Below are 13,614 nucleotides of genomic sequence, written 5' to 3'. Positions count from 1 at the left end.
AAGAGCTGCTCGCTAGAGCCCAGCACACACAAACTGGATTTATCTAGTCACCCCCTGAGATGTTTTTCCCCCTGTGCATGGAGGCAGATGTTTGGTTGTTTAAGATTTAAAATCGTCCACCACGGAGATACTTTTCAATAACAAGGCATGATTGGGAAGGATGTAGTCAGTCCACTTCTCAATACAAGAGCAGTGAGAGGCCTGGAAGTGAGCATTAAGTGATTGACCAGGTTAGGCGCTCTCCTCACTTCCCTTGTCCTCTCTGCTTAATTCTTCCAAGTTTGAAAACGATTCTTTGCTTCGGTTCCTCTTTTTCTCAAAAAATCCAATTCTGATACAAACAGAGCAGGATGGGAATAGGTTTATTTCTTTGCTATTTTAATACAAGTATCTGTGTATTTCTGACCACAATTTCTCATAATAGTATAAAAAAAGAGATGAGTGGACTTGCAGCTGCTTCGAAACGCTTGCTGAAGTTTCAGGTTCTGAAGGATTGGTGGGTCCTTCTGGGCCGTGACACCACTGGTGGTTGCACAGCCTTGGCTTCTCCTGTAAGGGTGTTAGCTGGGAAAGAGCAGATCTGCAGGCCCACAAGGAGAAATTAAACATCCTGGACAGATGTCGGGTCAGGCCCATGCAGTTTCAGCTGAAGCTTTCCAGGCTGGTTTTGACCCGTTCCATTTCATGCAGAAAACTGTAGAACTGGGGCAAAGTTAACTCTGCAGAAAAAAAAAAAAGAGGCATCAAGTCTTAGATTTCAGGTTACACTTCCAACATTGGAAAAGCCATCCTGGTGCTACCGCAGAGCCACTTGTGTTCACCAGAATTAGACACTTTGGCTCTCAGCAGCCATTCCTTTACGCTAGCTGGGCTGCGCGGGGTTCCGGGCTAAGATTCTCCTAACAGCAACGGACACTCGGGAATTGTTTATTTTCTTCATCTGCCGTGCTGCTCTGACCGCTTTTCACAGCTCCGTGGCATATCTGTATTTACTTACGCAAAGGTGGGAAGACTGCCCAACGGTCGGTGTTCCTCACTGCTCCCAGAGTGACCGCGGTGGGGAGAGGCGAGGGCAGGAGCCCTGCAGCATCCACCAGCGACGCTCTCGCGCTGACCCCTGCTGCGTCCGCACCCAAAGCTTCCCCACCTCCCGCAACGCCCCGGAGCTCTGAGCTGCTGCTCCGCTTTCACATACTCAAGTGCTCGCTGCTTTTACAGAACTGTTAACTCACCTATATACACGTTTTCCATTTGGGTCCCTTTTTTAATCACCAGCTTCAGCTTGGGGGAAGAAAAAGCAGAGGTATTTTAATTCAGAGAGACCTGTATTCTGAGCACCATGAAAAGACAGACGCACAGGAGTCTGCTGGGAGTTTCAGACGGGCAGACTGCTGCAAAGCACACACATCTTTGACAGGCCTTTTGGGAAGTGTCACTGTAGGAACAGATTCCTCGGGCATTGGGAGGATCTCTGGAAGTCCTTATAAATGATCACATTTCCCCTCCCTCCCCAAGACAGCGTGACCTTTGCTAGAGTGAGCTTTTTGAACAGCTTTTCAGAGTGGGCCCCGCTTCTGTGATACGTGATGTCTTCAGAAGAGAAACAAATCGCAGTGTGCCTGCTATCTGCTGGCAGTTGCACTCAGAAGACTGAAGCAGATGCAGTGTTGCAGAGCCTGTTCCTATGAGCTCTAGCCTTCCTCTGGCTCCTCTCACAGCCAGTACTTCCCACATGCCTGGTCGCAGCTTGCTCCTTCACTGCACTACAACCTGAACTCTCTGATGTAGGAGATTTACCTGTAAGAAGATACTTCCCACTTTTTCCAGTTCGCTGCTCCCAGCAGTCACTGTGAGTCAGAAAGAAGAGAAGGGAGATAACCTGTTAGCTAAACTGTGAAATAAAAAGTTATTTAGCTGAGAGCTGCTGTTGGGTTTCCCAGCCCCTTCAGTTTACGCTTTAGCTCCATTACCTCCAAACTTCCACTCCATATCTATCAGCTGGTTAATCATCAGCGTCTGACCAACAGCCAGGCGTGTTAGGGTGGGGGAATTCACCTTCCACTGCAAGAGCAAAAGACACACAAGCAATCAGTTCAGAGAGGCCTCTATTTATGTTACCCGTAATTTCAACATAAATTGGAAACTAGGCGGACTGATGGCAGAAGCCCAAAGTGGAGGTATGTAAAGGGGCAAACTAATGTGGGTGGGGAGGGCTTTCAAAGATGTTTGAGTCCTGCTAGGATTTCCATCTGCCCTGTCACTTCTGTAAATGAAACGCACTGTTTTTGCTTTAACACTGGTTCAGTGTAACAATATCTGCACAAAAAGTCATGTGTTCATGTAACTGCATGACCCCGGGGCTCAAAGCATGCAAAGCAGAAAAACAATCAAATGAAAGCCACACAGAAGTGCAGGAATCACTAAAGCGATGAGGTGGAGGCCACGGCAAACCAGAAGTATCATTAGGCAAAGTGTTCCTTATCAGTTATCCGAGGGTCTTCAGCTCAAAATTCTGAGCTGGTTTTGAAGAAAATACCCAAAGCGCTGACACATCTCAGTATCACAGCGGGGTTTTACCAGTTCCCACTCAAGGACTGTCATTTTGTTAGCTTAGAAACAAGCAAAAATATATTAATACCTGTTCTGCAAAATAACTGGCTTTCTCTTCACTGAGGCCTGTGGGGGAAACCATATGAGATTACTATATGTGATAAATATTAATTATCTTTTATTTAGTGAAAGTCAGGTGACCTACCTAGAGCAATAAAATCTGCTCTGACTTGTTCGGAAGACAAATTCCTCTTCAGGGCACCTGAATAAACAATGCAAAGAAGCAAAATCACTTTTTACAGAGTCAAACCAATCTTTACTGAGTCAAATAAACGCAGGGACGGAGACCCTGCGATAGAAAGCCTCTGTTCTTGGACTGTGTTTTGAAACAAACCACAGCTCCTCAAGATAGGCAACCCGGTTGTGCCTGCCGGTATCTCTGCAGATGCCCAGCGCTTTAAAAGTCCGGGCGATGGGAGTGCGGGCGAGAGAGGGAGATTTCATGGCAGGTACCCATGGAAACGGCAGCAGCGGTTGTGTTTTGAAGTTGCTGCTTTCTCTCCTATAGAAGCTTTGCTTGTTAAAGGAGAACTGTTAAGGCTGGCAGGCTACTAATTTGACCTACCTGCTGTGTTCTGGATTATGGGTGTGAACGTGTGCATATAACACTTTCCCCTGCTGCGCCTGCCTCCTTTGTTCTGGGGCACAGGCAGCACATGGAAGTTTACAAGGATTCTGTCCTCTGAAGCCAAGAGCAGGAATCTCATAAATTCAAAGAGACTGCCAGTCCCACGTGGCTTTCCGTCTGTGCAGCACATAGGCAAAGTTATCTGCTGTAATCTGTTCCGATACTGTCTGTGGCATCCCAGAGCTAAGGAAAAGTTACACTGGGATTGGAGCCAGAGCACACAAACAGGGACGACGAGACTGAGTGCACCTAGGCCAGAATCAGGAAGGGAGCAAATGCCAATTCCACGTTAAATACCCCCAAGACAGTCATAGGAAAGGAAATTATTCATTGCTACTCCTGGACAGAAGAAATGGCTTGAAGTAGTGGAACGAAAATTTAGACCAAATGCAGGAAACAGTTGTGCGTGGCTTCACTGCTGTGAAGAAAGCTCCGGGGAACCCAGGACTGAAGGATAGTAGCAAGGGACTATTAATAACAAGAAGGATCAATGGGATGAACACGCAGTGGAGGTGTTTGATGCATTATGTCAAACAGCAGCCACAACATCAGAGTGCTCCTAAAGTGCTGGAGCCTGGGGTATTCAAGGGGAATCCCCCTGCCCTCTTCCCCACTACTTATGGATGAGAAACTGCTGGACACATAAGTGTTTTTCTAAAACAAGACTGCAAGGACAGATGTCTCCTTTACATGGCCTAGAGCTATGCCGGTTTCCAGCCCACTCTAGAGGGATGTGTACACTGTCTTATCTGTCCCAAACAGCACTTGTCCTTGTAGGAATTACAGTAGGGGGTCACTTGGATGGAAGTCCCTACAAAGACTTAGTGCCAACATAAGGCTGCGCTGGTCTGGCAAAATGGATTTACAGGTACGAGTTAAGCCAAGCACTGTCACAGTGTTGTGCTTGCACTTAATGCATAGATATTTAAGTGAGTTTAGTTAAGCCTGTGAAATGTGTGTGCAGGCAGGGTGTAAAGAATACAAAGCCCAAGTCACTAAACAGGGATATTTCAACAGAAGAATTTTTGATTCTTAAACGCTAAGCCATTCACTAGCTACCATTAGCACTTGCTGTGCAAACCAAGTGCACGGCAGTTCTGAAGACACACTTCAGCAGCATGCAGGAATGGATGTGATAGTTGGCCTCAGGGTAGCATATGCAAATGTATCACTTACCATTAGGTACCAGAAGAATACTTTTGACAATGTTTTTCAGGGGGCCCAAGCTGATTTTATTCATGGTGGCAAAATCTGAGAGCTGAGTCAGAAACCTTTCTACCTGCTCAAGAGAAAGAGCAGCGATACAATCTTATCTCTGCACGTTTCTCACCAGAGCTGCATTCACACACTTCTCCTCAGTGTTCTGCACACGCCTCACCTCCTTGGGCTCTGTCAGAAAGCGGAAGAGCACTTCAGTCAGCGCTGAGAATTGCTGTGAAGAAACAGGACAGTGTTACGGAGTTGGGCATCGGCACGTGTCATTTCTCAGCACCTCGCCACCCCCATCGCCACCATGACTAGGTGGTGATATACCACCTTGACACAGCTCCGCCTGCCCCCAGTACGTTGGTCCCAGAGTTTGACCTCCCTTCCTGGTAAGGTACCCCCGTCCTCGGCCTTACAAGATGCCTATGGATGGGATTTTCTCATGGATGCTTTTCAGAGCATCTCAAAGGGTTTGAGCAGCTGGTAGCTGGCACTGCACAGGGCTTTTGTGACTCTTGGCTAATCGGAAGCTGCTGTTCTACCCTGTGTAATCCAAAAACTGTGAGTGGGAAAAGATGCGAACGACTAGTCTCATGTTTCAGAAACCCCATGGGGTAACCAGACTAACTTGGGAAAGGAAAAGAACTGGTTAAAGGTCTAGTCACTGCCTTCAGTTTTCTGAGGGTGCAGCTGGCAGGGCTGGAGAGCCTGTCTGTAGGGCAGAGCACCGCTACCCTCCCTCCTCTGCCAGCACCAGTGCTGGCCGTGACCTTCTGGGTATGTCTGGCTGCCCCGCTGCTGCATGTGGCTCATCCTGTCCTACCCTCCTTGTCAGCCGTCTAACAGAGATGGCACCGGGCTGTTACCCACGGTTCTGGCAAGCTGAGCTAAAAAAGCCACAGCTCTTCCACCAACTTCAGCCCAAGCTGAACCAGCTTCTGAGACACGGCTGCACACCCGGTGTGTCGGTGACCCGGAGGCAGACGCGTACCGCCGGCCGGGACAGGAGGGTGGTGGGGTGGCAATCACAACCCGAATGCTATGCAGTCCCTCCGAGAAAAACCAGTGCTCGACAGGACGCGACTGCCCACGCAGGGCACGACGTGAGCCCTTCGTCAGGAACGCCTTGCAGCCTGAAAACAAGCTCCCGTGGTGCATGGGGCTCGCCCGGCCAGGAGCGGGGCTGTGCCGCCGAGCAGGGGGCCATGCTCTGCAGCCCTGCCTCAGACACCAGGAAACGCGGTTCCCTTCTGGAGCGGGCTGAGACCCAGCAGGGGCCCTGGGGCCTGGAGGCCTGACCCGGCCTGGTACCGGGGCTGCTCTGGGGGTGCGGGGCCTGGAAGCCCCGTGGGGCCCAGCACCGGGGCTGCTCTGGGGGTGTGGGGCCTGGAAGCCCCGTGGGGCCCAGCACCGGGGCTGCTCTGGGGGTGCAGGGCCTGCTGGGCCCGACCAGGCCCGGTACCGGGGCTGCTCCGGACCTGCGGGGCCAGCTGGGCCCGGCACCCCAGGCGGCGGCTCGCCCCGGCCGGCTGCGGCTGCCCTGGAGCCGTCGGCCCCGCGGGATCCGGGGCCGGGGCTGCTCCCGCGGCCGCTCCCCGCCCTCCCCCGGCCCGGCCCGGCCCGGCGCGGCCCGGCCCCACCTGGGCGCTGAGCTGGTTGAGGTTGTGCATGTCGCCGCTCACCGCCTCCGGCACCGGGTCGCGGGTGAAGTTGAGCAGCCCCATGGCGGCGGCCGCGGCTCCGCCCGCCCCGCCCGGCCCCGGCGCCGGCGTCCGCCCCAGCCTGAGCATTGGCGGCCGCACTTTCCGCACCGCCGCCGCCGCCCCGCTGCCCCGGCCCCGCGCCGGCGGAGGAGGGCGGCTGAGGGCACCCGGTGGGGCCCCGCCGCCCTCCATCCCCTGCTGGGCCCGGCCCGGCCCACGGCGCGCCCCGGGGTGGCCCCTGCAGCCGCAGCCCGAGCGCCCGCCACGGCGCCGGGGGAGCCGCCGGTTGGCACCGGGCGGGCGGCCGGCGGGCTGGCCTGCCTGGTTGCCCACCCCAGGGCTGGCAGCGGTGCTGTGCCGCAGGCCCCAAGGCCACGCAGTCCGTAAGCTGCCCCTGCGCGGGCAGGGGAGCGCGGCTGGGTTCACCTCCCGCACACCTTCGTGCGCCATTGCTCAGTCGTACGGAACGGTTACGTTTGATGGGAAGGTTTGGGACGGCCTCTTGCTTTCCTACGCAAAGCTAGTCGGTAGAACCCCAAAATTAGAGCTGCAGTACACGTATATGTCTGTGTGTTTGTGCCAATAAATGTTCACTCTTCATCGCACCAAGATGTCCATCCTAGAGATGTTTGGCCACGCGTTTAATTTTATGCACTTGATCACTTCTATGGGAAGTAAAACATGCGATCACCGGTACGCGTGGAGCCTGGACTACAGGCGAGCAGGGAGAGAGCCGTGGGTGCCCACAGTGTGCGGAGGCTTAAGCTTCACCTGGGGCGTGGAGGTCTGGCTGACGGCTGAACAGTGTGAGTTGGTTTTCTGTACAAAACCCTAAAATAAATTGTTTAAAAGATAGAGTTTATAGGGTGAATGGGGTTTTTTTCCCCTGAAAATTCCACTTAGGACCCAAAACTCGGGTGTGATTTTCCCCTCTGGATGCCACCCCAGCACTGCCCGCTGCTGAGCCTGGCACAGGCTCACGGTGACGGGTGGCCCGGGGCAGAGCAGCTCCCCGGGGACCGAGCAGGTCACCTCCCGCGGCTGGGCTCCGTGGGATGGCCAGGGTTCGGGTAAGGAAGGTGAAGAGGCAGCGCAGCCCGGACAGAAAGCGTCTAGATGTCAAAGGGGTCAGGGTTTCACGGGGAGATTTTAACCCGCTTCTCACCATAACGCACAAGCAGGAGGTCTCCTTGATTCAGAGACGTGCGGGAAGGCAGGTGAGTTTAAGATCGCCTTCTCGCCCGCTGTTAGGCGGCCTTGTTTCTGTTTGTGCTCGGGAGGAAGGCCTCGATCCAGAAATCTGGATGTATTCCTGCTGGGGACAATGGAGCTGATCTGATCGCATGCTTCAGGACTCCCTTGCCTTAAGCTGCTATTTTGCAGCTTTTCAAGAGCAGGAAAATAAGCTCTCCAGCAGTTACTTCACTATCAGTGTGAATGGGTCTGATCCGTTTTATCTGGGCAGGTGTTCACTGGCTGCCGGGCGTGTGGACAGCGTATAAAAGCCTCTGTGGAAGGTAAAACTGCGGCAGCCCACAAGGCTTCTGTTTTATTACTGACACTTTCAATGGCAAATGAGAGCATAGGAAATTTTATAGTGCCTTTCATTGTGAAGATATCCCAGTAGTGGTTTATAAACAAGGACTTAAGCAGCAAAGTAGCACTAATGATGAGGAGTTAAGAGATATTTACTGGTGGTCTGGCTGGAAATAACATTCACGCTTCCTTTTCTTCTCCCTCCACCTCCTGGCCCAGCTGGGAGATTTTCTGTTTTGCGTACACAGGGTGGAACCATGTACCTCGATTGAAGAGGATTGTTGAGGTGAAAAAATGGCATGTGGGGGTGCTTGCAGGATTTGACCCGAAATATTTCAGACACCTTGAAACAAGGCGCAGATTTTTCACATTGGAACAATTCATCAGCATGTTTAAAAGCACAGGATATGCTTGTGTCTAAAAAATGGTTAATTAAAACTCATTCAGGGAGATGTATGGACTGGGTAGCACGGGATGCCAGCACGTGTGAACACAATATTCCTCTCTGGCTTTAAAATATTACATATGGCCTTATGTAAATTTTCCTAAGTGTAATTAATAATTGCAGTTAATTATTGCACATTTTCATAACCACCAAAATTCATTCACCTGTACTGTGTGGCTAAAAAACTGAAACAAGGCAAGAGGCAATTTTCCGTCTGGTTTGTACGCCGGGATTAGCCGTGCAGGCGCCGCCTGGGACTGAGCTTCACTTCCTGTGTCTTTCTAGGGTGATGCCTCAGGAACTGGTCAAGGATGGTCTCGGTGCACGCGTGTGTGCTTGTGTGAGCATGCAGGAGGTACGGCAGGAGGGAGAATCCAACGTCGTTAAACCATTTCCCAGGCAACAAACCAAATTCTTAGGGAAAGTTGAGTGACAGGATCCAAGAAGAAGAGTTGAAGTTGAGGTACGTGTTCCTAACATCCTGTCCAAACGATCACCAGGAAATTCGGCAGTCTCACCTCCTGGGGTGCTGGTTTGGCTGCAGCGTGGCATGCAAGTGCCACGAACCCTGGTAGGGCACTGGCGGTTCTGCGCTGGCAGCCAGGCTTGGTTCTGCCAGCGCTCACTTTTGAAAAGGATTTACTCAAACAGAAGAGAAGGGTGCAGGGTGATGGTCTGGATTAGTTCCAGGGGTGCCAGGCGGAGGATGGTCCCCAGCGCCCCGGGCAGAGCCCCCGGGGCTGGCCCTGCCAGGCGCAGCAGCCTGCGTCCCCTGGCAGCCATCAGCCCCATGGGTGCCCCTGCCAGGCCATTCTCATGCTGATGGGCTCATCAGAGCTGAGGACAAGCTGAGAACAGCAGTTCGGGGGTACAGATATGCAGGCTTGTTCACCACAAATACTGGAGTAAAAGCAGCAGCGAAAAGCCCCGGGACGTGCACACACAGGGAAATCGGGTATTAAAAACGGTGCACTCCAAAACGAGCCAGAGGATCAGCGTGCCCTACTTCAGATGCATTTTTCAGCTTCGTTTCACCTGTCAAACTTGAAAAGCTTCCTCAGCACTTGGAGAGTGTTACCTGGGGAAGGCTCCTTATCATATATTCCCAAGAGATCAAATCCCGGGGTGCCACCACCCTGTTTGCTGGTGCCACTTTCTATCCAAAGCTCTCAAAGCACTTCACGGTCTGTCCGAGGTCAGCCTTGAGGCTCCTTCCTGAAGCCGGGGGGTATTACCTGCACTTGTGGCCTGAGAAAGGCCTGGAAAAGCTGAGAGCGTGTGAAGGAGCCGGGGGTAAAACCCAGATGCCTTTCACCCTGGCTGGCGCTGAGCCCACCCGCTCTCTCTGTGTTCTGCCCATCTGCAGTGTCTGCCCTGGGCTGTGGTGTGGACTCGGGAGGAGATCTCCCTTCCCGGGCTGAGGGATGCTGCAGCTCCTCCCGGCTGGCTGGTGTGATGGAGGTTGCCCAGCTGAAACTTCGGAGGGGTTAGTTCTGTTCCCAGGGGAGGCTGATACAAATGAGATCTTTGAGACCAGGATTTTGGTTTCTCCGGCAGTTTAATGCCCCTTCCTCTCCCCCATCACACTCTGCGCGTTTGCTCCTAAGCAAACATTGCTACAAGAGTAAATGATTGCGAGCATGGCGTGCGAAGGCTGTGGCGGGGCTGGAAGCGCCGCTGCTGGGCTCTGGGACTGCCTTGTGACCGCAGGCAAAGCCCTGCCTCAGCCGGGGCTCCCGGGCCCGTGAGCAGGGATGGCAACCCCTCACCCGGGAGGGCAGGAGCGGCTCCGGACCTGGAGTGGAGGGGATCTGCTGGCAGCTGCCCCCCGGGAGCAGTGTTTCTCCTGATAAAAGTATATATGCTTAGGAGGGCGGTTTGGGGAGGCCTCGTCACTTCAGATTAGGCTGTAGCAGGCGTATCCTGTTTTCTAGGAAAAAGAGGATTTTGTGGCCAGCTTTGTGAGAGAGGCATTGAAGATTTTTCTTTGTGTGCCTTCGCGTTTGAAGTTTACACGCTGGTAGCTGCAGACTTTCTATATGTTCTGGTTACACGGATGACACTTATTTTTAACCTTATTTTTATTAGTGGATTGTATCATGTGGTCCTGGCTAGCCCACAGGAAGGGCTAGAAACTTCATGTAGGAGGGATAACACTTCCTATCTCTGTGTAAACAGCAATTCCCCCCAGATGGGAAAAGCCAGCCCAGCTGTAGGGGAGGCTGGAGGCTGCATTCCCACATGTGGCAGCAGGATGAGGCTTTCGCAGAGCGGGGACAGTCCTTGCTCTCAGTAGCCAGAGCCCTGCCACTGCGCTGCTGGGTAGCACGGCTCTCCCCCGGGCTCGGGAGAGATGCCAGGGGCAGGAGAGCTTCTCCTGGGAGCGGTGGTGAGGAGCGGCTGGTCACTGGGAGCTGCGATGGAGCGGAGCTGGCGGAGAGGTGGGCGGTCAGCGTGGGGCTGGGACGAGGGCTCAGGCCACGGAGCTGTGTGTGGAAGGAGAGGACACATCCCATGGGACGTGCCCCGATGGGGTCTTGCCGTGAAGAATGCCAGGCAGTGAAAATGGTTGTTACTGCGGCCTGGGAAAGAGCTGCTGTGGTGTGTGCCGTGCGTACACCGACACAGGAAACCCCAAAGCCTGAACTCAGCAGGAGCGTTGCCACTGGCTTCAGCGAAAGGAAAGGTTCCTCCTGCTCCCTGCCCCACGGTCGCTAGAGGAGCTCGCAACTGTCCGAGGTGATTTAATGGTGCTGGTGCTTCTCCCTACCTGCCAGAAGGCTAAACAAACACGTAGCCTTTACTGGGGCCTGCGAATCTGGGACCCACAGATCCAGCGATGACACGGTTGCGCTGCTGAAGGCTGTAGGTAATGACACGTATTTGCTCAATTGCTTTATTTGTTCAGGACCTCCAGGCATGCTGCTTATGAAACACAGAACACTTGGGTGCAAAGCAAGAGAGAGCAGGTCCCGGCTCAAACACTTGGGTGCAAAGCAAGAGAGAGCAGGTGATCGGAGCCAGAGCAGAGCTCCGGGCAGGGAACGGTGTTGGTTTGCCTGGCCAGGGAGGTGGAGGAGAAGTTTAGGGAGAGATTTGGTGTGGGAGAATAAGGTGGACAGAGAGGAGCTGGGCCTGGTGCCGTGACCTGGGGACACTGCAGGGAAGGCAACAGATGAGCAGCCTTCGGTGAGGAGGAGGATTCAGGGTGGGGAGTGCTGAGTTACGTGTGGAAGGGCTGGCATGGTCACCGGGAAGCATTCGCAGTGGAAGATGGGGATGAGGACTCACTTCTGATGTGAATGGATGTTGCCAGTCCCATCTGACTCTGTTGTGATGGTGACAGAGCGTGGCGCTCTCAGCTGGTCGGTCACCGGCTCCGTGGGTTTGAAACGCTGGCCACGGGAGGCCAGCCAGGTGTGAAAATGGCTCTTCTTGCTGGAATGAGTTTTTGCAGCAGTGTTGGGCAATCCAGCTGTGCTGCTGATGGCAGAGCCACTCCGACACGGGGAGGGACGTGGCTGTGGCACGGTGTGCAGGGAACGTGCAGCCTGTGCCCAGGGGTGGGGAGGGACCCCCCGCCTCTCCCCAGCCCCTGTTCCTGCTCATGTAAGCCTGTGCCGGGCCACGCTTCCCGGCTTCTCGCAGCCGCTCCAGTGACGGAGTGGAGGAGCTTTGTCCCAGGGCCATGTCCCACTGCTTGTCCATGCTGGAGAGCCTCGGGGCTGATGGGGAGCGGTGGCGGGGCTGCTCTGGTGCCTGCCTGGCAGAGGCTGCCAGCGGCAAGCCCTTCTTCAGCAGGGATGGCTGAGAGCCTGGTGCAGGGTACCAGGAATGCCTGGCAGGAGCCTAAGTATAAAATCCTCTTTAAAGGTACCTTTGTTCCCCGGGAGATGTCATACAAACTCTCTTGATTGTTAAGGAATAAACTTGCAGCATCTCTCTGTGGTTGTGTGTAGCAGAGACAGAGAAGAGGGTCAGGGTTCGGCTCATAATCTGCCGCTTTGTTTGGTACCAGGCCTTTTTCACAAACAGTGTGCGCAGACGTGCTCTCCTGAATTAAATGATAACTGAGGGGAAGAGAGAGAAAGAGGGCGTTTCAGCCGGGCGGGAGATTGATGGCAGGTCAGCGGGGCCAACAGAGGCAGGAAGGTTTCCGTAGAAAGGGAGAGGAGCCCGTGGATGCTTGGAGCAAGGGCTAATTCCACCCTAACAGTGCCCTAGAAACTCCCGTGAGCACAACCCGCAAAAGCATTTTGCTTTCCCAAATTTGGGAAAACAAACAGGAGTCAAATCGATTTGCTTGGTTTTAATCTACTCGACAGAGTAGCAGATTAGCTTTGGTTTTACGCGGTGTGTGTTTATTTGAACTGTAATCTCCAGTGTTGCTGACGGCTTATCCAGACCAGATTTCTCGGCCCCTTCTCTTGTTCACTTGCGCGGCTTTTTTTGCACGTGCAGCCACATTTTTCATGCTCGTGCTCTGCAGGGCCGGGGGGTGGTCTGGGGGAACCTGCTGCACAGGCCCGCGGGCTGGTCCAGGCACTTTCCGCAGGGTGCAGGTACTTTGGCTAACTCACTCATTTTTCCTCTTGGCCTTGAAAGCTGCTTTCTATCACACCAGGATAATCGTATTCCTTCTTCTTACTGTTAGATAGTTTTCTGCTGCATCTAGAAGTAATAGCAAGTGAGCAGGGAAGATTATACCCCACGTGGACTCCGGATGCTTTGTCTTGGGCAGGAGAGGCGCAGACTGGTTCCCCGTCCCCAGCGCAGCCCTCGCAAGGGTCTCGCCTCTGCACGGCCAAGGCAAAGAACAAACAAACAAACACCGACTGTAAAACCTGCCCGGCTTTGTCCGCGCTGCCCGGGGCACAGCGCTGATGGGGAGCCGGTGGGCAGAGGGGTGGCCCGGCGGGCGAGGGCTCTGCCCGGCCCCGGGGTGCCCCTTCTCCCCCGGGGGGCTCCGCTGCCGCGGGGGCTGAGCTGTGGGGGCTCCGAGGACCGAGCCGCGGGGGATCCCGAGCCCCGGGGGACGCCGGGCACCGGGGGGACGGACACACGGACGCACACCGGGGCGCCGGCGGGCACCGGGGGATGGGGAGCCCCGGGAGGATGCGAGACATCGGGGGCTGAGGAGCCCCGGGAGAGGGATGCTGAGCCCCGGGGAGGGTGCGGGGCACCGGGGAGATGCGGGGTACTGGGCGATGCGGAGCAGTGGGGGATACCGGGGCGCCGGGCGTGCGGAGCCGCGGTCGGAGGACGCGGAGCCCCCGCGGGGGTGCCGGGCCGCGGGAGTGCGGGGCACTGGGGGAGTGCGGGGCTGGGGGGGATACAGGGGCGCGGGGGTGCGGAGCCGCGGTGGGGGGATGCGGAGCCCCGGGGGGCGCAGGCCCGGGGGCGCGGGGGGCCGGGCGGGTGCGGACCCCGCGCTCCCCTCCCCTCCCCCGCCGTGCGGCGCGGCGGGCGTGGGGCGGCGGCGGGGG

At 55.0% G+C, this 13,614-nt stretch overlaps 1 protein-coding gene across 3 annotated transcripts; it reads right to left on the bottom strand.

Moving 5' to 3' along the window:
- Window positions 1–346: 346 nt before the first annotated feature.
- On the bottom strand, window positions 347–6,310 carry COMMD7 (COMM domain containing 7). 3 transcript variants are annotated; one of them, XM_072879357.1, is made up of 9 exons: window positions 6,085–6,310; window positions 4,617–4,670; window positions 4,415–4,520; window positions 2,756–2,812; window positions 2,639–2,676; window positions 1,971–2,061; window positions 1,798–1,847; window positions 1,233–1,281; window positions 347–719 (listed from the first exon to the last, which is right to left on the bottom strand). In XM_072879357.1, the coding sequence occupies exons 1-9, from the start codon at window positions 6,232–6,234 to the stop codon at window positions 643–645; spliced, it is 672 nt and encodes a 223-aa protein (XP_072735458.1). In that variant the 5' UTR covers window positions 6,235–6,310; the 3' UTR covers window positions 347–642. The 3 variants fall into 3 exon arrangements, with proteins under 3 accessions (XP_072735458.1, XP_072735459.1, XP_072735461.1); XM_072879358.1 differs by having other exon boundaries at window positions 4,415–4,517; window positions 6,085–6,298; XM_072879360.1 differs by lacking the exons at window positions 4,415–4,520; window positions 4,617–4,670; window positions 6,085–6,310 and adding an exon at window positions 3,176–4,305.
- Between the last annotated feature and the right edge of the window lie 7,304 nt (window positions 6,311–13,614).

The sequence above is a fragment of the Ciconia boyciana genome, chromosome 14, assembly GCF_034638445.1.
Source record: "Ciconia boyciana chromosome 14, ASM3463844v1, whole genome shotgun sequence".
In the NCBI taxonomy this organism is placed as follows: Eukaryota; Metazoa; Chordata; class Aves; order Ciconiiformes; family Ciconiidae; genus Ciconia; species Ciconia boyciana.
This window is presented reverse-complemented; position numbering and strand designations above follow the sequence as displayed.